Here is a 23091-nt window from a genome sequence, read left to right on the forward strand (position 1 = left end):
TGGGCTTCATCCTGGACTCATCCCTCTCCATGACCAGACAAGTCAACGCCGTCTCCTCGTCATGCTTCAACATCCTACGCATGCTACGCAAGATCTTCCGGTGGATCCCCACCGAGACCAGGAAGACGGTCACCCAGGCCCTCGTCACCAGCCGACTGGACTACGGCAACGCCCTCTACGCCGGAACCACCGCCAAACTCCAGAAGAGACTCCAGCGGATCCAGAACGCCTCAGCAAGGCTCATCCTGGACATCCCCCGTCGCAACCACATCTCCGGACACCTGCGAGACCTGCACTGGCTCCCGGTCAACAAGAGAATCACCTTCCGTCTCCTCACCCACGCACACAAAGCCCTGCACAACCAAGGACCAGGATACCTCAACAGCCGCCTCAATTTCTACGCTCCCAAACGCCAGCTCCGATCGACCGGCCACGCTCTCCCGCCGTCCCCCGCATCTGAAGAGTCACCACAGGGGGAAGGTCCTTTTCCTACCTCGCCGCCAAGACCTGGAACTCCCTCCCGACCCACCTCCGCCTGACCCAGGACCACCTCGCCTTCAGGAAGCAGCTCAAGACCTGGCTGTTCGAGCAGTAGCGGACCCCCCTCCCCAAGCGCCTTGAGACCCTCCGGGTGAGTAGCGCGCTATACAAATGCTTTGATTGATTGATTGATTGATGCTGCCAATTTCTATCAAGCTTAGGTCTTCCCTTCATTCTTTGTTTTTTTTAATAAAGAACTTTTACGAGATAATCTGGGAAATAAAATATTCATGTACTTGGATTTGAAATAAGGCTCATCATCCTTCAATCAGAGTACTAGAGGACCACAAACTCCCAGCACAGGTTATGTTGCAGTCTACCCTCTGATACATTTGCACCCATCACAAAAAATGTTGTGAAGGCAGCCATCTTGGTATTCTACAATGACAAGCAGCGTTAGTGGCTTCACACACTCACTGCAATTGGGGGGTGTATGTGGTGTATCAAAAGTATTATTAAACAGCAAAAGGGCACTCGTCCATCAAAAATCTTAGGTTGTAGAATGTAAGACAACACCAACTGGCTTTGGGAGCACAGAGGCAGCAGCACACCACACGGATCATACCCCTATTTGTTCTGAGGTAAGCAGGCACCTTGGTATAGAGAACTAGAAGTGGATGTACCTCCCCTGTAATCTTCACAGGACCTTACCTGTCCAAGCATTCCTTCGTGAATGATCAGCCTCGTGTCAAATGTAGGTGAAATCAAGTACTGCAAAAGCAAGAGAAGCAAAGCTCAGGATCTTCCCGAAGGTAGATAAAAGTACCACCTTATCGCAAGCTAGAACTGACACAACAAATACATAATTCTAAAAAATTGGCATCTGTTGTTTCCCTTTCACATTTCCTTTGAACATTTTGATCAATGAAGAAAACATAAAGATGTGTTTTGCATATTTAATTAAACCAGGAGCGCGGCCCATGGGCTGAGGTTGGCTTTGAAGTGCCTAGAAAGGGCAGTGTCCTGCTCTGACAGGGAAAAGGCTCAATTATCTCTCACACATTCAGTAAGAATGTTTTTTCATTTGTTAGAGAGCATTAATGATCTCACTGCTAACAAAAAAACATGCAATATGCTTTCCAAAGGGCCAGTCAGATGAAGTTATAAGTAACAATTCCCTCACACATCGGATGCATCACTCGATTATGATTGGATAACTTTGCTGCCAAAGATTAGAGGGAAGGACTGAACAATAACAACCTAACAGATAAAAAGCCTTAATAGTGTTGGTCCTTTGAAGAGCTTGGTATATGCTGGTCTGTATCAGTACTACAGACAGTCATAAAACAGCCCATAAGTTGGATTTGTTCAAACTTCGTACTTTGAGCATTAACAGTTGGGTGCAGGACACTAAAGCACTTGCCCAAAGATGCTCTCTTTAAAAGAAGTGCTTGAACATAGCAATTAGCAGCTGGCATGACCAGTTGATAGAAATGCATTACTGGTCAGTGCTCTTCTAGACAGTCAAACAGGGTGGTACTCCTGTGTCCAATGTGGAAAGGACCAAGGGACTACCAAGCATTTCACTGGGGTCTCAAACTCAAAACAAGAGAACCTCTTTTGATTAAATAAATGATGCAAGTGAGCCGTGCTTACTAACAAATCAGAGCAATCTGGCTGACATTACACGGGCAACCAGTGACAGAGAAGCATCATACTACTTGCCAAGGAGCTAGGGAAAACTCTATAGGGCATTCTACTGCATTACTGTAGCACTTCCACAAAATGGCTGACACATAAACACAATTGAGTTACTTGTTTAGCTGTTTCACTTGGCAAATTTTCAATAGCCAAATATTTACTTGATGAAATTAGATATTCTAGGAAAGACGTTAGAGACAGTTTAGATCTCCAATGAGAGGCATTCATGAGTTGAAATAGGAGAACTTCTAGGTCTGCAAGGGGGAAATATTCTAGGACAAAATTTGGAGATAATACATATTCAATTTAAGGTATTTCACTGCTGAAGCTAAAGGTTTTTAGGGCTGAAACAGGAGGGATTCTATGGCTAAAACTAAAGACATTATAAGGCCAGTAGTCCAACCCTTCCAAATCGGAATTGGGAAGAATATGATGGCTCGTGGGAAACACGCTAGAACAAATAGGTGCTCAAATTGGAAACTTTCCATAGCTCAAATAGGGCATTGTGGGGCTCACATAAGTGACATGATATTCTGGGGCTCTGATAAGTATCTTGGAGCTAAACTAAAAGACGTTCTAGGGTTCAAACCAGAGGTATTTTCAGGCTCAAATCAAAGACATTCCAGAGTTCATTTAGGAGACAATCTGGAGTTCAGATAAACATTCTAGAGCTCAAATGAAAGACATTTGCATATTTAAATATGATTTACACCAGTGCTCTAATGGAGATATTGTAGGGCTCGAATGAGAGGCATTCTGTGACTCAAATGTGAGTATGCATTTTGTGGCTAAGAGGGAAGGTCTCTATGGATCTAACAGGACATTCTAAGGTTCAAACAAGAGACATTTGGAGGCTCTGGTGGGAGGCATTCCTTAGCTCAAACAGAAGACATTAAATGCCCAAACAGATGTACTGTGAGGCTCCAAACAAAAGGGATTTTTATGGCTAAAATGGAAGGCATGTTGGCTTGAAATAAGTGATAGTTTATGGCTCCCATTAGACACAGTCTTGGGTTCAAATGTGAGGCTGGCTAGGGTTCACGTGAGAGACATTCTTGGGCTTAAAATAAAACATTCTAATGCTGTAATTAGAGTAATTGGAAGGCTTAAATGAGAAGCAGTGTAGTGCTAAAATGAAATGCAGTTTTGGGTTGTAATAGGAGGCACTTAGGACACGACGAAAAATGCTTGAAGCCAACAGAACAGACATTTTAGGCTCAAATGAAAGATTCTGAAGCAGAGTGAAATTGTTGTGTTGCTCAAATGTCACCAGACTTTTTCCTTCAGCACAAAAGAACTTTGAGTACTTAAATTAGAATGTACATTACGCAGAAGCGCAAATGTGGGACATGTTGGAGCTCAAACGGGCATTTTTTAAGCAAATATAAACTTAAGAAAGGTGTGGTTTAGGACACAGATGAGCAGTAATCTTGCACTAAAATGAGTCATTCAGATCATTATCTGATGTCCAGGGGTTCAAATTAGGGAGTGGTACTAAAATATCAATATCAGAATATTGACTGAGATAAATACCTCTTAAACATTGTTTACAAACATGCCACCAAATTGGTGTTAGTAATAGAAAATATACACACAGCGGAACAATATTTTTGTAAATTCTGACATATACCTTCAACTAAGAGGCAGTCTGGAGCAAATTACAGATTTGTAATGGCCCTAAGAAAGGGGACATTCTGTGACTGAAACTAGCAGCCTTTTGTAACCCACAATTCTGAGGCTTTAATGAAGGCATTATGGGCCTTAAATTGGGACTATTTGGGGCTATAAGATGTGTCCTTCGGGAACCGAATAAGAGGCATTCTGTGGTTGTTGCTGCCAGACAGAGAGATCAAATCCTCTGACTTAAACACCATCAGTGTTTCCTAAGTTCCAAAAAAGACGACGAATGAGCTCTCATTGTGTGTAACATTGAGGCTCAAATTAAGAGCATTCTGGGACACAAACTGGAATTTACTGAAGCATAACTGTGAATTTTCATTAGGTTCAGCGAACGCCAATATGTTTTTCAAATGAACGGTGTTGTGAGTTTGGAGAACAGTCAATTTACAGACTGAAAATATATTTTTGAAAGCATATAAAATAAATCTCAGCCATTCTGGGAAATAAATGAGAGCTAGCCCTGAACCCCAAAGCTTTTCAGAGGTTCAGATACAGCTTCTGTTAGTACCCCCTAAACTACATCACAAGTAGGGTTATGTATAGAGACCAAGCCAACTTTTGAAAAATACAGCTACGAATGGAGCATTAAACTACATTGGGGCAAATTGTAAAGGGGAAAATAATAGGAAACATTACAAAACAGAGTTCACACACACATTGCATGGCTCTGTATAACGTTACTACTATGGCTGCTTTAACTTGCACCCAAAGCTTTGAAGGAAGCTATAGCCGAAGACGGGAATTAGTCAAACAAGGGCCACTGAAGTACTTGAGAAAATGCTGCTTGTGAAGTTGTGATGCGCCTTTCTGTGCGGGAGAAGTTTTTACTGCGGCTGTCTGTGGTGCACCTGTAAAGTATGCGAGAGTTTAGTGTGTACGGTTGCTTGTCACGTGTGTTTTTATGTTGTTTGCGTGTGTTGTATGTTAGACGCAAAAGCGAGGAATGTCTAAAATGCTGCAACCTGTTTTGTTCCTGCGGTGTGGGAGCGAAGATGAAATTAATATTTCCTACGGATACGATTCTTTAAGCCTGAATTACTGAAGCTTACACTGCCGATGCTGTTTTGTTGTATCTGTTATGTGAGAGAAACATCCACTGTGTTACATCTGTATCATTTGTATGAGTGAGGGTGTGCACTGTTGCTCAACACGCTATACCTGATCTGCTCGTGTGGGGGAAGCATGTATGCAGCCTCCCTTTCTATAAGTGTTTTGCAGGTGGATACATAATGCAGCATATGAAATCCCTGTTCTCTGTGTGAGTGAAGATTGTAGCGTGAGATGTACCTGGTGTGTGTACAAGAACTGAATCTGAGCGTTAGGATACTTGATTTGGTTGCTGCCTGTCCTGGGCCATCTGTGTATGTCTAGGGTGCAGTACTGTGTATGTCTAGGGTGCAGTACTGTTATGTGTGCGGGGCCTTGTGTGAGTGATGCTTGCAATTTGACCAGTACTGCGAGTAAGCGAACACTCAAACCTCATAGACAGATGTACGACTTTAAGTATGAGCATTTACAAAAAGAACACGCACCTCCTAGTATAAACTGACATAATTTGAGCATCACAGACAAACACTTCACAGCTCCAGCTGAGCATCAGTTTGCAGGGAGAACTGGCGGATTCCCACCAAAAATAAAGCAAGAAACGTAGGACGCAAGGAAAACACATTAAAAATATATAAAAATAAAACGCTATTGCAGATGGCCCGAACAATAGAGCTGCAGGATTCGGAACAGCAACCGCTCAGTCTGTTTATTGTTGGGCAGTGATGTCACAATCGAGCAATTATGTGCGTGCCAAACCACAAAACACTAATAACAGAAGAAACCGACTGGCATGAATTATAAGGCACTCCACTGTACTTTTTGTAATTAAATTCATTAAAAAAATAAAACAATGGCCCGGCGAGCAAAAAAAGCACCCTTTCATCACTCATGGTTGCAAGAGGTACAAAGCCCATACAGCGAGAAAGAACTTGAAATCAGAAAAAAATAATAGGAAACAAAGACACCAATAGTGATTTTTTGCCAAAACGGTGTGAAACGTGTTTCCACAATTTACTTACTCCAGTTTCCTCAGATTGGTTGAGTTTATGAAATAATAATGAACAAAGAAACAAAAGGCGAACACACAAAAAGCATTTGACTTCAGATAGATTGAAATAAATGCTGACCTCGGAGAGCCCACTCGAGAGAAAAGAAGAGGTAGAGACAGAACCCCAAGAATAAAAGGGGACTGGTTGCAGTCAGCAGCTGTTCTCAAACAAAAGTGTAAAAACAGAGTCTCAGTGGCACAATTTGCCAAAAGGGATTGACGCAAACCCTTCCCGAACATGCGTAAAAACAACTAAAACGCTTGAAAGGGAATGTCTGTGTGAATATTGTTGTCCACTGTACACCTAAAGGTCGGAAAAGAAATGTACGTAGTGTACATGGAAAGTGGGAATCATCCGAGAGACAAAAGAAAGAGATAAGAGGAAAGAGATATTGAAAGAAAAATGTAATGACCTTGCATAGCAATAACGAAAAGAGACAGACTGCAATGTTCAAAGGAAGAAAAAGAAATAATACAGAAAAAAGAATAAAAAGGAAATATTGATCAAATGCTGCAAAATGGCGATTCTAAGAAGTGGACTTTCACCTTTAATAGTTGGCACAGCCTTTTAATACCAGCATTATATAATTAATTAAGAGATGGCTTTTTGAAAAAGGTATGAAATACATTGCATTACCTTCTAATAAAAAACTAATTATTTTAAATCTATTGTTTTAACTCTGAAAAAAACGGTGCCGCTATACTACAGAATTAAAAGCTTGATTGCAGTCACATGAGGTACTGTATTTACAAGCAATTCTTTTTTCACCAATGTTTTTTTCTCCAAAATGTCCCATTTCTACCTTTTCAGTCCTCACTAACTGGGTTTGTTGTTTTCAAATCATATTCTTATCATCTGCAGTAGTTTGTAAGCTATCTAGAGTAACACCAAGTAATAAGAAATCAACATTTCCCAGAACATTTGCCAGGCCAAATACAACATGGTGTATGTAGCACAGTTCTACAATGTCCTACATATCCAGGGTCGAACTGGCCTATAGGGCAATCAAGCAGAGCCTGATGGCGGGTCTGACGGGTCAGTGTGTGGCCCTTTGTTTGGCTGTTGATGTCCCCGATATTAAAACAAACATTTCCTACTGCAAACTCAATTCTTCTCCAGTCAGAAAAAGGGAGACATTCAAACAAATATATGGCCAAAAAATTCTGAAATAGTATGAGCAAACTACCCGGCAATATGAGCCTGTCTTCACCTAATTTATTTAATTTCAGCTGTTTAAATGGAAAAAAATCTTAATCAAAGTAAAAAAGTAAGAACGTTCAAGTCACTATTTATTTCCAGTTGGATCCGTCATAGCCTACTTTAAGATTGCTCAGTCCCTCTTTCCTACCCGAGAAAAGTGAGAATGTGATTTTTTTAAACTTGAATTATCAAGATTTATTGAAAAACATTAAATGTTCTCAGAGAGCAAAAAACAGATGTTGAAATTAAAATATGACATAATAAGGCACTGAGGTTGTCAAAGTACTTATAATGTTCTTTACAAATCAGTAACAAATCCTTCCATAATTATGAAGGTGAACATTAAAATGCCCTCATTACATGGTAAAATTGCATTAAACCAGACCTTCAGTTGAAATGTGCCCTCTTACTTCTCAATTCTGTGTCTCTAAACTTTTTCATTGGAAAATAATATGCTTGAAAACTATATTAAACTTTTCTAAGTACCAATATTGCATGCTGGGAAATAGATCTAGAAGATGTGGGTGATGTGAAACAAAATATATTGTGAAAATAATCTTCAATTTATGGTGCTAAATTATTTCACATGGCATCTATGCAGAACTTTGTAAAATCTAGCATCAGATGTAGTAGTAAACAGGCTTAACTCTAGCAATAGTTTAAAATTACATGACCAAAATGTGTCTTGTTTAAACAATTATGCAAATATATTTATATTACAAAACACTTTAAGACAAAGTGGATTGCTATTTCAGTTTTTGTCATTCAATATCAATGCTGCTGTGTTATTCTTTAAATTCAAACTGCAAGGTGAGTAACCAGATGATCCCTGCTCGGGGTGTTAATGTTACACAGTTACTGCGATAAGATGTTGCTAAATCCTAGCAAAATGCTAACTATGTCTGAAAACCCAAGGACCATTGTCCTCCAATATACGAATTTAGGGCAAACCACAAAGAGACATTCTAAATTGTTTTGAGAAAGTATTTCCACAGAGTGAGACTTTAATCTAAATTGGCATTTTTCCTTTCACCTGTGCAGCAAACAGACATACTACTGTACTGGAATATATTGAACCCCTAGGGCCCAAACCTCCAGTGAGATTAAGCCGGGAACAATCACAGGCCTTTGTCCTTCACCAAACAAGATGAAAATTATTTCCAAGAAAGGAGAGTTCTACTGCCGGAATCATGAAGCAGTGAACAGTAAACTACAGAAGGGAACAATGAGACAGTGTGCAAACAAAAATGACATATGATTTAAGTATACATCAAATCCAGAGCTTTAGTAGCTGAACAATATATGTCTCCAGAAAAATCTGTGACCTTCAAAACAAAGTTTCCATCTGAAAATTCAGATGAAGTTGAGATTCAGACAATTCTGTTCAATCAAATCGTACTTCTATCTCAAGGTATCACTACTTGGAATTAAGAAAATACTCCGATTAAGTCTTTCAGTTTATCTTGCTCTATTACTACATGAAATGAAGAATACCTCAAAGATTACTAGCCCTCCTTATCACCACATGAAATCAAGAACATTTTAGCTGTTTCCAATCTATCTAATACACTCTATTACTACATGGATTAAAAAAGATACCCACATTTTTCTATTGTTCTATCTCTCTCTATCGCTGCATGAGTAAAGAACATCCCAGACATTTTACCTCATTGTCACTGCATGTAATCCAGGCTTTTATGGATATTTCCAGCCTACTGTAAAATTGCATGGATCAAAGGACACCCAAGGTGTTTGTGTATATGTGTAAGTTTCCTTAAGAAGTAGATTTTTTGTTATGCAGATAATTTTGGCAATGTTTAACAAATCTTCACAAAAAAGGTTCATCCACCCCAGATTCTTCCTGGAAAGTTTCAGGGTGATCTATCAAGTGGTGGGTGGGAAAGTGAGGGGGGGCATGGAGGGGTTGGGTTCAGATAAAAAGGAAGAGTACCAAAATGCTCTTTCCCCATGCAATTTTCCACAGGTAATTTATGCAACTCTGCAGCCAAATGGCTAAACGGAATTACACCAAATTTGTCAGAAAACTAGAGCTTTACCCAGAAAATGTGCTTTTTGTTATTTGATGAAATGCGTTAAGATTTTTTAGAAAAACGTAGCTTAAAATGTAGATATCTAGCTAATCAGTACCACAGAGGGATTATCAATTGTGCACTGAGGGAAAAAACAACATATGAAGCTTTCCGATTAGCTTGCAGACCTAGCAATGTGATTGGCTGACCGCACCACGAAGAGAAATGTTGAGGCTTCCATTGTGGGACTCGGGGACTCAGTCCCTATGTCCTGAAAATGTAAATAAAACAATATATAATGGGGCAGGGTAGAGGTACACCGACACACTGGTCCTTTAGAGGTCAGAGGGATTAGAGAAACCTAGAGGGATGGGTCAAAGTGTATTAAAAAAAAATCACAACGCAGCAGACTTGCTGTACTCTTGTACTCAGTGTGCCTCCCCCTGGCAAACATTCATGGGAGTACCCCAAAATTATTGCAAGATTACTTTGGGACTCAAAAAAATTTGGATGGGGATGCACAACTGCGGAGGGTTGGGCAGCAATAGTGGGGTGTCTGCTTGCCAGGCCCTGCGCCCAACCCCTACAGCTAATGTCTGTGCAGGTCACCCATGGAAGGTTATGCGGCCAGCCAAAAACCACACACTGCCACAGGCTGAGTGAGGTTGGTGGCTGGGCATCTGCAGAGGTTGGGCACCTGCGGGGGTTGGGTGCAGGACCTGGTAACAAGCCAGACCCTGGCCCCAGATAAAGACCATGCACTGAACGTTTTGGGATAGATTGGCATGGTAATGCAATCTTACTTTACATTAAAAAAACTCTGAATATTCACTGAAAAAGCAAACGGTTAAAAGGACATTTTTATTTAGATGATAATGTCAGTTAAAAATAACATTTTAAACTTTAAAAAAAACAGAAATTCACCAGTTGACGTTAACTGTAGTAACTATAACTTGCACACTTGCCAGGCACTGCTTATGCCCTTGCATATTACATCATACATGACATTTTCTACGATATCATTGATAACCACTGATGACATCCGAAATGGCAGCATTAAAGACGTCACTGTCCATGGCAAGTGCACAAGTTATAGTTACTTCAATTTATACCTGGTGAATTTCAGTATTTATTTAGTTTAAATTAGTATACTGACATTTTCACCTATGTCTCTCTCTCTCTCTCTCTCTCGTTCTCTCTCTCTTTCTCTCTCTCTATATATGTATATATCCTCCACACAGCCCACTTGTAGTACGACGGGCTTCGACACAGCTCGGGCTCACAGCAAAATCACTTCATCACACCACCAAGACTGAAGCATGAATTGGTTCCACTAACATTTAATAAATTAATGGAACCTCACAGACGCGTTTCGGCTTGTATGCCTTCCTCAATGTGGGTTCACATAGCGAGGGGATCGCGCAACAATTTGAAAGCCAGCAGAGTGTCTCTTCATTGGTGGAGTGGAGCGGCCATAGAGAGAGGACTGTTATTACACCCTATGGTGTTTCCTGTAGCCACAACTGCGCATTGCAGTGGGGCTGGATCGATCGTAGTGGCCAGTGCCTGATTCTGGAAGTGGTGATGCCAGGTACATTGATTGACACAATGCCCCGTTGGCTTCCTTACGTTCCTCTCCTCGGACACTCCAGATCAATACCTCTTTTAATGCGTCCCTACGTGAAACGCGAGAGGATCCACATGGCCCAACGTCCTCTGGCACGTCGATTACACGGATAGTGCAGTCACCTCCGTGTAGACACTTAATAATGTCCCAGCTGCGGCCAGTAGGTACGCCAGACTGGCATGCATGCTTTTCAAATGTCCAGTTGCTGGCCTTGAAGCAAGCTGTGTCCCACATATATATATTACCTACTGGCGATAGGTATTTATAGTTAGGACCTAGCTTCCATAGGAAAAGTGTTTTTTGTTTTGCAATTAACTTTGACGCCATTTGACGAATCTTCACGAAATTTTCATAACTAGTGTGCCAGTCAATGCAGCTGCTGTCTGAACCGTTTTGGGGTGATTCGTCAAGCGGGGCCGAAAAGAAATGGTGGGTTTCTCCATGCAATTTCCCATTAGGGTTTTGAGCATGACTACAGCCTGAACCACTGAACAGAATTCCACCAAATTTGACTGAAAGCTTGATCTTGGTCCAGAAACAGTGCTTTTTGTAATTTGGTGTAAATCTGTTCCCTAGTTTAAAAAAAGATTTATGTGTATCCAGGGATGCAGAGGATTTGCGGATCTGACAGATCTCATTGTGAGATCAGATTAGCTGCTACCACAAAAAGTAAATACTAGTCCTGGTGGTGGGGTCCCACCTGAAGCCAAAAACACTTTTTTTGCTGGAAATTTGCGGATTAGTAGCAACAACGACAAGCTTGGTTTCCCGCTACGTGCCTCCTCTCCCTTTAGAATGTGGCCGGGCCCCGGGAGATGGGGTCCTCGGGCGGAAATCGGCCCATGGAAGGGGGCTGCGTGACCCTCCTCTCCCATAAATATAATGGTGTGCCCCGGGTATGGGGCCCCTGGGCCAAAATTCCCCCTTGCCCCCTTCTCCCTAAAAAATTTACCAGGCCCCAGAGGACGGGGATGGGGTTCCTGGGGCCAAAAGTGGCCCCTGGGAGGAGGTCCACGGGTTGGCTGCCTTTGGTGGGGTTGGCTAAAGTGACTGGCCATAGGCCAAGCTCAACGTTGGGTTGGCTGCTTGTATGGGTCCACAGGCCAGGCCCTGCAGCCAACTCCCCACTGCTCACGCTGTGCGGGGCAGCAGTTGGATTAACGTATGGTAATTAAATATTACTTTACAATAAAAAAAACTCTAGAAATTCACTGGAAAAAAACAAAGGTTACAGGGACGTTATACTTAGAAAATAGCATTTAAAAAAAACGTAGAAATTCACTGAAAAAAACTAGGGGTACAGGGATGTTATAGTTAAGTTCAGATTTTACACTCACAAACCACAGAAATTCAGCAGTTATAGTTAGACTTATTGCACGTTACTATAACTCATGCCCTAATGTAACTATAACTTGTGCCTCACCAAGCACTGCTAATTACCCGACATATGACATTAGTCATGACATCTATGACATCATATCAGTGCAACAATTGCTATCAAATAAAGGATGAAAAAACTGTGCATTGTGGGGCACAAGTTATAGTTACCTTAGGGCACAAGTTATAGTTACTTGAGATAACTCTAACTATAACTGTTCAATTTCTATGCTTTTGAGTGTGTACAATTGAACCTAACTATAACGTCCCTGTAACATTAGTTTTTTAAGTGAATTTCGAAGGCTCTTTTAATTCTATTTCATAACTATAATGTTCCTATAAACTTTTTTTCTTAGTGAATATATATGCATATGTATGTGTGTGTGTGGATTGGTATATATATTTGTTTTTTAGCTCCCCCTAACAACTATTGTACCTTTTGGTAAAAACCAGCAAACTGTCAGAAAGAGACAGGAGAAAGCACAGGTGTAGAAGATGGAAATGGCCCAAAAAGTCAGCCTAACGGCTAAGGCGCTCGACCTCGGACCTGGGGATCTGGGTTCGAGTCTCGGTAACGACGCCAAAACCTCCTGTGATTCTGGGCAAATCACTTAATCTCCCCGTGCCTAAAAATGAGTGTGTGTGTGTCCTCATGTAAAAAAAAAACAAAAAAAAACCAAAAAAAAAACGTAACTTGTGCTATGTAAAGCGCTCTGATACCTGATTCGGTTCGGGTCTAGTTCGCGTTATATAAAACTCTACAAAAAAAAATAAAAAAAATTCACGTTTCCACCCGCTTAGTCAAGTCAAGTCAAGAGATACTTTTATTCGACCACTAATAGCCATAAAAGCAAACAGTTGGACAGAGACACAGTGATTAAAAGATCCCACATGTACAATTAAAAATCCAAATCACGCAGGTAAATAGGCTAAAACCAACAGTACAAACAAGAAAAATTAAAACCTCATTATTAAAAGCCAGCACTAAACGTTCTAATAAACATGAAATACAACGGGTAAAGTGCAAGAGTAATAAAAAGTTAACTCGGTAGATAGACTAGGGAGTTGGCGTAACAAGGCACAGGGTGGCACATACAGTTCCCAGAACACAGTTATCACAGGTAACAGAAACAGCCTGGCTACTGCAAGGACAACCTCTGCCTATATCTTTTGGCCCCTGTTAAATAGCTCGCAACCCCAAAACAAACCATGGGAGAAGAAAGCATTTGAAGATATGGTAATGCAGGCCATACTTGAGCAAATTGACAATTTCTGAGCAACGGAAGTATAAACATTTTGCGAAGGGGGTCATTCAAATTATGGAAAAAAATAAAAGGAGAGTATCCTGCTCAGAAAAATTGTCATAAGGGCAGGGCTTTAGTGCACCAGGTTTCATATAGCCTTTGGGAAAAGCTAATAACCAGTGTAGCAGATTCAATCGGAATCCGGTTAACACAAAGCGTTGGTACTGCTTTAGTGACAAGCAACTAGTACTGCTGTACCTGTGGGCTCAGACTCAGTGTCACAAACCTTCTCACAGTGGGCTAGCTCATTACCTTCCCTAAGCCCCTGCCTTTTGGCCAGAAACTGTTGTTTAATGTCTCTAATTGCTACAGAGTCTAAGGCCCTAGGATAAACATTCAAGTTGGGCAGCCTATACATTTAATTTGCTCCATAATATACTTTAGCCAAGGGATACGTAAGGCCCCCTCATGTGCAATGCAGTCTGTGATGACAAGTTGATTTAAAGAGGGGGTGGGACAAGCCCAGATTCTCAGCAAGCGCAACTGCGGGGCAACGGCAATCAGGTCTGAGATATACCCAACGCCCCTTTCCTCACGTAGAATGTACACCAGAATAGTGGGGGGGGAAGGCAAGTAGTTTGCGCATGAATTTATTTTCTACCTCCTGGATGTCCCACACGTCTTTGTAACCCCAAACGTCAGACCCATACGTGGCCATAGGAGTGCATTTTTCTCTGTACACCTTACACCCGCTTAATATTTGAAGTCTTTTGCAAAATTTGTAAACGTCTGAACAATAATCCAGAAAATTTGGTGTGCTATCAACCTTTGCAACAATGAAGTACAATTGGAGGTTATGGTGAAACTAGTTAGAAAGGTTTCTTGATGGCCTATCAGTGTGGCCCATCTTTATGAACCCATGCCTAATACTACAAAATGTGTTTGGATGCATATATTTTAATTTGAGATTTTGTGAAGATCAGTACAGGAAAGTAAACATAACATGAATGGGTGGTAAATGCAGAGTTAAGTCCCATATGTAACTGTAACCGCTTACAAAACACAAGTAAATCTTGAGTAGACTGATATTAAGTATACCAAGGGTCGAAAATACTCAAATCTGGCAGTTAAGCCTCAACTGACCTCACACGTGTGTGGTCAGTTAAGACTTAACTGTCAGATGAGTACTTTATTATATAGATCTATATATATATATATATATCTATATATATGGAAACTAGGTCCTAACTCTCTCTCTCTCTATATATATATATATATATATATGTGAGCAAGGGCGGATGCCCGAAACGCGTCAGATTGTTTGGTTCAGCTCGTAAATAAACTTGTGCCTGTATCTAAGCTGTATTGGATCTGCTTGATTTTCCTGGGTCGCTACAGTTGGAGCCTGGGAGGTTGCACTTGTTTGGATATATATATATATATATATAGTTAGGACCTAGTTTCCATAGGAAACTCATTTTTTGTTTTCTCAATATCTATGGCGCCAGTTGATGAATCTTCGTGAAATTTTCAAAACTCGTGGCCTGCTCCGGTCAGCTCCTGTCTTGAAAACTTCAGGGTGATTCGGCAAGCGGGGGCCGAGAAAAAAGGGGTGTCTCATAACGTGTTTTCTCTCTATGTTAATTCCCATAGGAAACTTTAGACATGGCTACAGCTCGAACTGCTAAACGGAATTACGCCAAATTTGGCAAAAAGATAGCCCTTGTTTCAGAAAGAGACCTTTTTTTTAATGGAGTAAATCCGTTCAGTAGTTCCTGAGAAATTTTAAAAAATAGAGGTCGGAAAATCAATTTCCCATAGGAAACTTTAGACACATTTACAGCTTGAACTGCTGAACGGAATTACACCACATTTGGCAAAAAGGTAGCCGCCCTTGGTTCAGAAAGAGACCTTTTTTTCAAATGGTGTAAATCCATTCAGTAGTTGCTGAGAAAAATAAAAAATAAAAGTTTCGATATATATAGGCGCAGTGGATCCGCGCACCCTCCCGACCATGAGCTTTATTCTAATTGGCTGTCAACACTCCAAACCAGAAAATGTTGGCAGCCATCTTGTCTAACCGAGGCACAAGAAAACAGAAAAACAAATGCAAAAAACAAGAAAAGGGGGCAGGGTAGAAATACCAGGGGCCGCGTTTGCACAGTGGTGAAGGGAGGGGGCAGGACCTGAGGTGACATATGTGCAAACACGCCCTGTTTTAAGTTGGGGAATTAATTCCCCTTCAATCCTGAGGGCCCCTGAGGGCCAACTAGTCCACCAGGTGCCTCCAGTAAGCGTCACTGGCCTGCGTTGCAGAGAGGGGGTACAGGGCACGTCCTTTTTAACACCTCTCTGCAATGCAGCTCTGTGGCGCTTACTGGAGGTACCTAGTGGGCTAGTTGGACCCCAGGGACCCTCAGGATTAAACGGGATTCAATCTCCCAAATTACAAAGCGCCACAGGGCGTGTTTGCAGATTGGTGGAGAAAGGGGCATGGCCTTTGTCTACCTCTCACCAATCCCACTGCATGGGGCTTACTTGAGGTAAAATGTAGGCTAGTTGGCCCCTCAAGGACCCCCCAGCAGTGAAGGGGACTTCATTCCCCATCCAAAAGTGTGCCAGGGAGTCCGTTTGTAGAGTGGTGGGCAAAGTGGGCGCGGCCTGGTACGAGTACTTAGCAATGCTGCTGTGTGGGACTGACTGGAGGTAATAGTTTGGGAAGTTGGCCCCCAAGGATGTCCTTGGGGGCCAACCACCCCTCTTGTTGCCTCCAGTAAGTCCCACACAGTGGGATTGCTAAGACGTCTTTGGCGGCCTTGGCCCCCTTTCTCCACCACTCTGCAAACGTGCCTCGTGGCAGACTACGGGATGGGGGATGAAGTCCAATTTAGTACTGAGGGAGTTTGGGGGCCAAGAATCCCTGCTGGTACCTCCTGTAAGTCTGACACAGTGGAATTCCTGAGGGTTGGTTGGACACCCAGCACCCTTTCTCCACCACTCTGCAAACGCGACTACTAGTTAAAGTAGCATATTTCTGCGCCTCTGACTTAGAGGTAGTTTTAATACCCCAGCCCTTTTATGTACTAGGGCCTTACAGAGGAGGTCATGCTAATCACAGGGGTACGTGGATTGTGGATGTGCGAGTTATAGTTAGCTGAACTAACTATAACGGGGGAATTTCTCTGGTTTTGTACGAGTGAAATGCCCAACTAACTATAACTTTCCCTAAAACCTATGTTTTTTTCAGTGAATATATATATATATATGTGAGAAAGGCTCTTCGGAGCCGAAACGTCATGCGGCTGAATTTGCACAAATAAATCATCAGCACTTACTTGATCCGTGGCCTGGCTATCTCTGTTTCGGTAAAGCTGTTTGTGCTGGGTGGAGACGCGGTTTTTCGGATATATATATATACTAGCAGCCCGTCCCGACCTTGTCCGGGAGCAATAAGGCTTCCCCGACCCCCGCCTGCCCCGACATTGTACAGCATTTCGGGGCCCCTGCCCGCTCCGTCCCCCGCCTGCCCCTACCCCCGCCTGCCCCGACATTGTCCCCCAGAGCCTTAAAAAGGCGACATATGATAGTCACAGCAGTGCACTATAATGTAAAACCGTCTCACTGTATTGCAGCTATTACTCCAGCCTTCGCCTGGAAATTACCATTTCCATGTGTTTAGAGTGGGGATAAACCGAACCAGATTTCCTGGCTTTCCTTCGGGCTGCTTGCTTTCCCCGTCCCCGCCCGCCCCGTCCCCCGCCTGCCCCGACCACCGCCTGCACCGACATTGTCCCCCGGAGCCTTAAAAATGCGACATATGATAGTCACAGCAGTGCGCTTCGGGCTGTCTGTTTTCCCCGTCCACATGAAAAGTACCACGAAAAGAGGGCACATTTAAACACGGCTCCTAGGTTGACGGATCACTTTCGCCTGTGGGGTCTCTTTGAGCGGGGTTTACCCTTGACGGAGCTCGGCATGCCGAGATTCCAGCATGGTAACATAATGCCCGCGTGTCAACCTAATGACCCTTAAGGCTGAAACACTGAAACGCTGGCGCTGTGCGGTTAAACTTCCTGAGCTGTTATGAGCGTGATCGTGGTAGTTTGGAGCCTTACATCACCCCATCCCCCGACTGCCCCGACCCCCGCTGCCTTACCTCAGCCGCCGCTCCTCAGTCCACCGCTCCTCGCCACTTGTCACCGCTCCTCCCCCGTGCCATGTCCGCCGCTCCTGGAGGCCGCTCCTCCCCGTGCTCCTGACGTCAGCACGCAGGTCGCGGCCGGCGCTACTTCGAGGGGACTACTTTATTTATAATGTAAATTTTTAAAATATAACGTATTTTTTAACGTTATATAGCCTATGTCCATCTGCACACCCTGAGGATTCCAACGATGTATCGGGTGAGTGGATTGGCGCTGTGGTTCTCGAGTTTACCCGCCTCGAAGCCTCAAAGTTCTTCCTTTATAATAGTAGTATAGATATATATATATAGGTATAGCTGGTCAATTCTAGGACAGAGGCTTTGCCATTTTAACTCCGATCAACATTTTTCATGAATATATTTAATTAATTTTTCATGGCTAAATTTCACTTGCCTATCCACCTCATCATTGGTTTGAAAAGAACTTATCACTTGTGCTTATGTATGATCACGAGCTGCCAGTAAAACAAAGCATCAAATTCAGAACACCTTGGCCTGTGAAAAAAGCCCTGCACCCTGGCACACCCGAATACATGTCCAATTTGGTTCTTCACTCACACCTAAGCAAAGGTCAGCCTTCCAGAACTGCTCAACAGGAATGGCGAAGTATGTGCACTCGCACGGTGCATCCATTACAAACATCCCGCCTTTGTCTTTTCACCTCAAAGACCTTCCCCTACTGCCAAGAATATAAACATGATTTAGTATAATTTCCCGCACACCTAATAAAAATAAGACTAACAAAATGTGCTGCCAGTAGCGGTCGGCAGTAGGTGTTTCTGTAGGGCGGTGACGTGGGCAGGGGGAGGCGCAGGGTGGGGGGTAGTAATGTATGGATTACGGAGTTTTACAGGTAAGTAAACATTTAAATAAATAAAACGAATTTCATGTCCGGGGCCGGGCACCCAAGTTTCAGAATTGGATCAGAGATATGGTATTCTGGCAGGAGCAAATGTGTACGTATGAGGAGCTGCTTCCACTATCCTCCCGCCTCCGAGACAATTGGTGACCTCTTACAACATATTTGCTCACACACCCTGTTGCTGACTTAGCTGACACACAGCCTGACGCTGTCACTGCCACCTGAACCTACTAGCCATTCAACTGGTAGCCATGTGACTTACAACTCCCCCTAATACGATTTCTCTCACTATGTTGCCTCAGACGCTCCAATGTATGGCTCATCCTCTCACCGTGTTTTTTCTAGCCTATAGATTACCTATGCTGATTTACTGTATATGCCTTATTTGTTCACTTGCACTGATGCATTGGCTACTTCTTTTTCTTTGTATGTTTACCTACTTTGTATTCTGAAAAAGTATAAATAAACAAATATAAAATAAAAAAAAACGGCTTCTCAAGAAAATTAAGAAATTCCATTGGGTCTCCAAGGCATTGGAGGAGCTTCATTGACTTCCAGTAAAAAGAGAGAGCAGCCTTTAAAGTACTATGCACAGTGCACAACGCTCTACATGACACGGGCCCGGAGTACTTAAAGGAAATACATTTATGGTATACCCCAAGCAGATGTGTGCGGTCTGCAACATCTAAAAAGGTGATCGTCCCCAAAATTAAAACAATCCTCTTGGTGTGGGAGGAGCTTTATTTATTGCTCCTACTACTTTCGAATTGGCTGACTAGGCATTTGAAAGGTCAACCAAATTTGAGGTATCTTTAGGAAACACTTCAAAACCTGGCTCTTTCCCACCTCGCTCTAGTTTCTCCAATCTCATTCTACCACATAACAGTTTCTTCTGGACATTAGCACCAAGACACACATGGGCATTTGCAGTGTTTTGCAAATAATTATCAATATCATCAGATTTCACCTTATGGCTTGTTGGAAAGCTTATGCTCAATACAGTAGGTTTGAATTGCTTAAGATGACAACTTAATGATGCCATTTGTTACATGACATAGGTCTGAGGTCTTATTATGAAAAGTTCTGATACAGGCACTGAGCTTGACTTATTTAGTGTGAAAGGCATAGGCTAACGTCAATAGGCCTGTAAGGGTGGATTGTTATTACACTGTGGTATAACCTGTACACAGGTATTTTGTTACAAGAAACGTCATGAATGCCAGTAGAAGATAAGGAATCTCACATATTGCCACAGGAGGCAAGGTTTTCGGTGGTCACTCTAAGAATCCTTGTTATACCAATATAAGAGGAGGTGTATATTGTTATGTAAACCATATTTTTATATAGTTTTTTTTATTTTATGACTGAATGCAAAAAATTGCCTTGTGGTAAAGACTGTGTTAATTAGGTTAGGCATGAAATAGTTATGGTGACTGTAAATGATGCTATTTTTCAGATGCCGTGGGTCTGGGGCCTCTTATTATGAATAGTTACAGCAAAGGCAGTTGACCTGATTTATGTATTGTGAAACAAATATGTGAAAGTCTGTATGCCTGTAACAATGGATTATTATTACATTGTGGTAAAACGTGTATACAGGTATTTTGATACATAGATTCTTCTGGAAGACAGTAGTAGGCAAGGAATCTCATACATTAACATACTAGTCAAGGGTTTGTTATTGAGTACCCTTGCTATAAACCCTTATGGTAGAAGATTTGCACTGTGAGAATGCCTGTTCGGTCCACTTGGGAGGTGTTTATAATATTTTGCCACTTGCTCATTTAATCTGCAGTACACCATATCCCACAAGACCAATGCTTCCAAGGTGCAGGGTTAACTTGAAGGGTATTATCCAGATTGTATCATAGGTTTGCTAATCTAAAATGACTGCCACATTTAGAAGAAACATGTCAGTCATTTTGGATTAGTACAGCAATTACTCATTATTAACAATACCTTTCCACAATGGCCGCTCTCTGTTGTGTTTGATTTTTTCCTTAGTCTTAAATGCAAGCATATGCTTGACAAGTTTTTCTACTTATTTGTATTTTAATTTGCATATTATTGATGAGTTTGTATGTGTAATTTATTGTGGATGAATGTAAGAATAATTCAGTGGGTGGATGAATGAAGGCAAAAATTAATAACAGAGTGCATGTATGATGCGGTACTGAGCACCTAAACTCACCAATAAGCGAAGAGGCACTATTTGTTATAAACAACGTAGATGGAGTTGCCAATGCTTGTTAAATGTGCTGCTGACGCAATCTCGGTGAAGCCCTTGAGGTTTGAGATGCCTCGCTATTCTTAAAATGCTTAGCAGGTAGTCACTTTTCATAGCTAAGCCATTCCTTAGTAGCACAGTTAAAAAGTACTTTGGGAGAAGGATGCGGTGCATCAATCGGGGCAAATCGATGCCTTCACAGATGAAGTGAAGAATATATCATACATATACTTAGTGCCTTAAAATGCTCGCCATGGGGAAGGAAGAGATGATCATCTTTTCAATTAGGCCTGCGAAGAACAGTTTGGAGGCTGTCACATCCTATCAGAGTGCTCCAAAAGAGCTGACGGGAGCACAGGAAAGCAGCGTGGAAAATAAATTAGAATCAATAAAATGCCAGATCATGCACTGCAAAACTAGGGGGAATATTCACAAGGACTTACCTCTGATTTATCTCCACCTTAACGCATCAAAAGTGGAGATAGAACTAACACCCCATTCACAAGCTGGTGCAAACAGCAGACATTGCCAGAATTCCCGCGATAACAGCCACAAAACCTAACACCACGGCGGACACCACCAACTAACCCTAATGAGATGCAGAGTAGGCGTTCTCATACAGAAACACAAGAAAAAACAACAACACCACTTTCACAACGAACTGACAGGTCCGTGAAGAGTATCAAAAACAGGCGATAAGCAGCTGTATCCGAAGGTATTTACCACCTGCCTCAAGCAGGTGTGAAGATGGACGACTACCTGCAGTAGGCAACGGAGCCCCGCACACAGCCATACCCTAAGAACAAACAACGCCCTGGAGCTACTCATCATACAGCTCAGAGCCCCAACAGGGCCACAACACCCAACGCCACCACCCCCAGGACCGTCACCGCCCCCAGGACCCGGACCGGCCCCACCCGCCGGACCACCACAGAGGCAGCACAGAGTAAGACAGCGGACCTACCAAAAATGCACCACTCTCACAGACCTAATACCTGAGGAAGTCATTGCCCACTACAGGCTCAAAAGGACAACCATCATCCGCATCATGACCTACATCGCTCACAGGTTGATGGTGCCAACACAGCAGAGAACCAACATCCCTCCGCAGTCAAAGCTGTTGGCTGTGCTGCACCTGTTGGCCTCTGGTACCTTCCAACCAACAACTGCCAGAGTCGTAGGGACCTCACAGCCAGCCCTCTCAAAGTTCATCACACCTGTCCTGGATGACATCCTCAGCTTCATACCCCAGTACAGCGGTCTTCAAACTGTGGGGCGCGCCCCCCTGGGGGGCCGTGGAGGTGTTCCCAGGGGGGCGCTAATGGGTCTGCAATTACATGTAAATTAAGATAGCCTGGAAGCAAGAAAGGCTCGTTTCTAGGCTGTCTTATCTACATGCAGCATGTAAAGTACATAAGAAAGTGTGACGACCATAGTACTGAGCCGCATGGGGCAGGTTCAGGGAGTGTGGAGACTTGGTTAGAGATAGCAAAAAATGAAGAAAAAAAAACATCTGCATTTTTCCACCTTCGGGTAACTGCATATTAAAAACACGCACACAGTGCAAAACTAAAATAAATGCAAGTTAAACTAACCAAAGGGAAACAGACTCTTACCTTTTTAAATCTCGGTTAGCCAATGTGATCACTGCTAATTTCTTTGTGTGTGACCAGAAAGTCACAGAATTAAATCCTTAATGGTGCAGTGAGGAATAGTGGCTTAATTGTTAACAGTGGTATGAGGACCACGTGTGTGACGGAAAGCACTGTGAATGTCATTATTGTAAAATAAAATGTTTAAGATAAAACAAGTGCTTTAAACATATATAGTTTAGTGAGAAGCATTCAGATTATATGTAGTGTAAATATTTGATATGTGCCCATTAAAAGGGTGCACTCTTTTTAATGGACACATATTAGCTCTCAAAATAAATTTGTCACCGTGAAGCTACAAGTGACTATTAACTAAAACCTACACTGGCTCCAAAGCAGCCTTTATATTTGGGGATTAATCAGTTCCACACATTTATATTTCCTTCAGGAAGGGGGCATCCTGGTGGTAAGGTATATGTTTTCTTTAACAGTTCTCTATTCCTCTCTCTGCTTCACAGGAGTACCCCTCCCCTGCCTGCATGTTCTTTGAGTGGTCACTGGACCCCAGTTATGTCTGTCTTATGATGAAAAGGAACGTGGGGGTTTGCATTCGGGCCCACTTCACCATTTCTGAGCATGGGACAGGGCCCAAAAAACGGGGGGTGGTCTAAATGTACTTTTTTTGTTGTTCTTTTACACAAAGCGGCAGAAAGCATGACTTTGGCATTCGGCCTATAGGTGATGGCCCTGTTCAGTTGGCAAAGTAGACAGACT

At 42.5% G+C, this 23091-nt stretch overlaps 1 protein-coding gene across 50 annotated transcripts in view; it reads right to left on the reverse strand.

Moving 5' to 3' along the window:
• Positions 1–23091, reverse strand: part of NFIX (nuclear factor I X) — a 5476577-nt gene that overhangs the window by 1376062 nt on the left and 4077424 nt on the right. For 38 of the 50 annotated variants that reach the window (XM_078684524.1, XM_078684487.1, XM_078684527.1 and 35 more), the window contains one exon: positions 1192–1251. The exons of the other annotated variants lie outside the window; for them this stretch is intronic. In XM_078684524.1, the coding sequence (XP_078540650.1) occupies positions 1192–1251 (60 nt within the window). The remainder of the gene's footprint in view (positions 1–1191; positions 1252–23091) is intronic. 50 annotated transcript variants of the gene reach the window in all.

Source organism: Lissotriton helveticus, chromosome 1_1, assembly GCF_964261635.1.
Source record: "Lissotriton helveticus chromosome 1_1, aLisHel1.1, whole genome shotgun sequence".
In the NCBI taxonomy this organism is placed as follows: domain Eukaryota; kingdom Metazoa; phylum Chordata; class Amphibia; order Caudata; family Salamandridae; genus Lissotriton; species Lissotriton helveticus.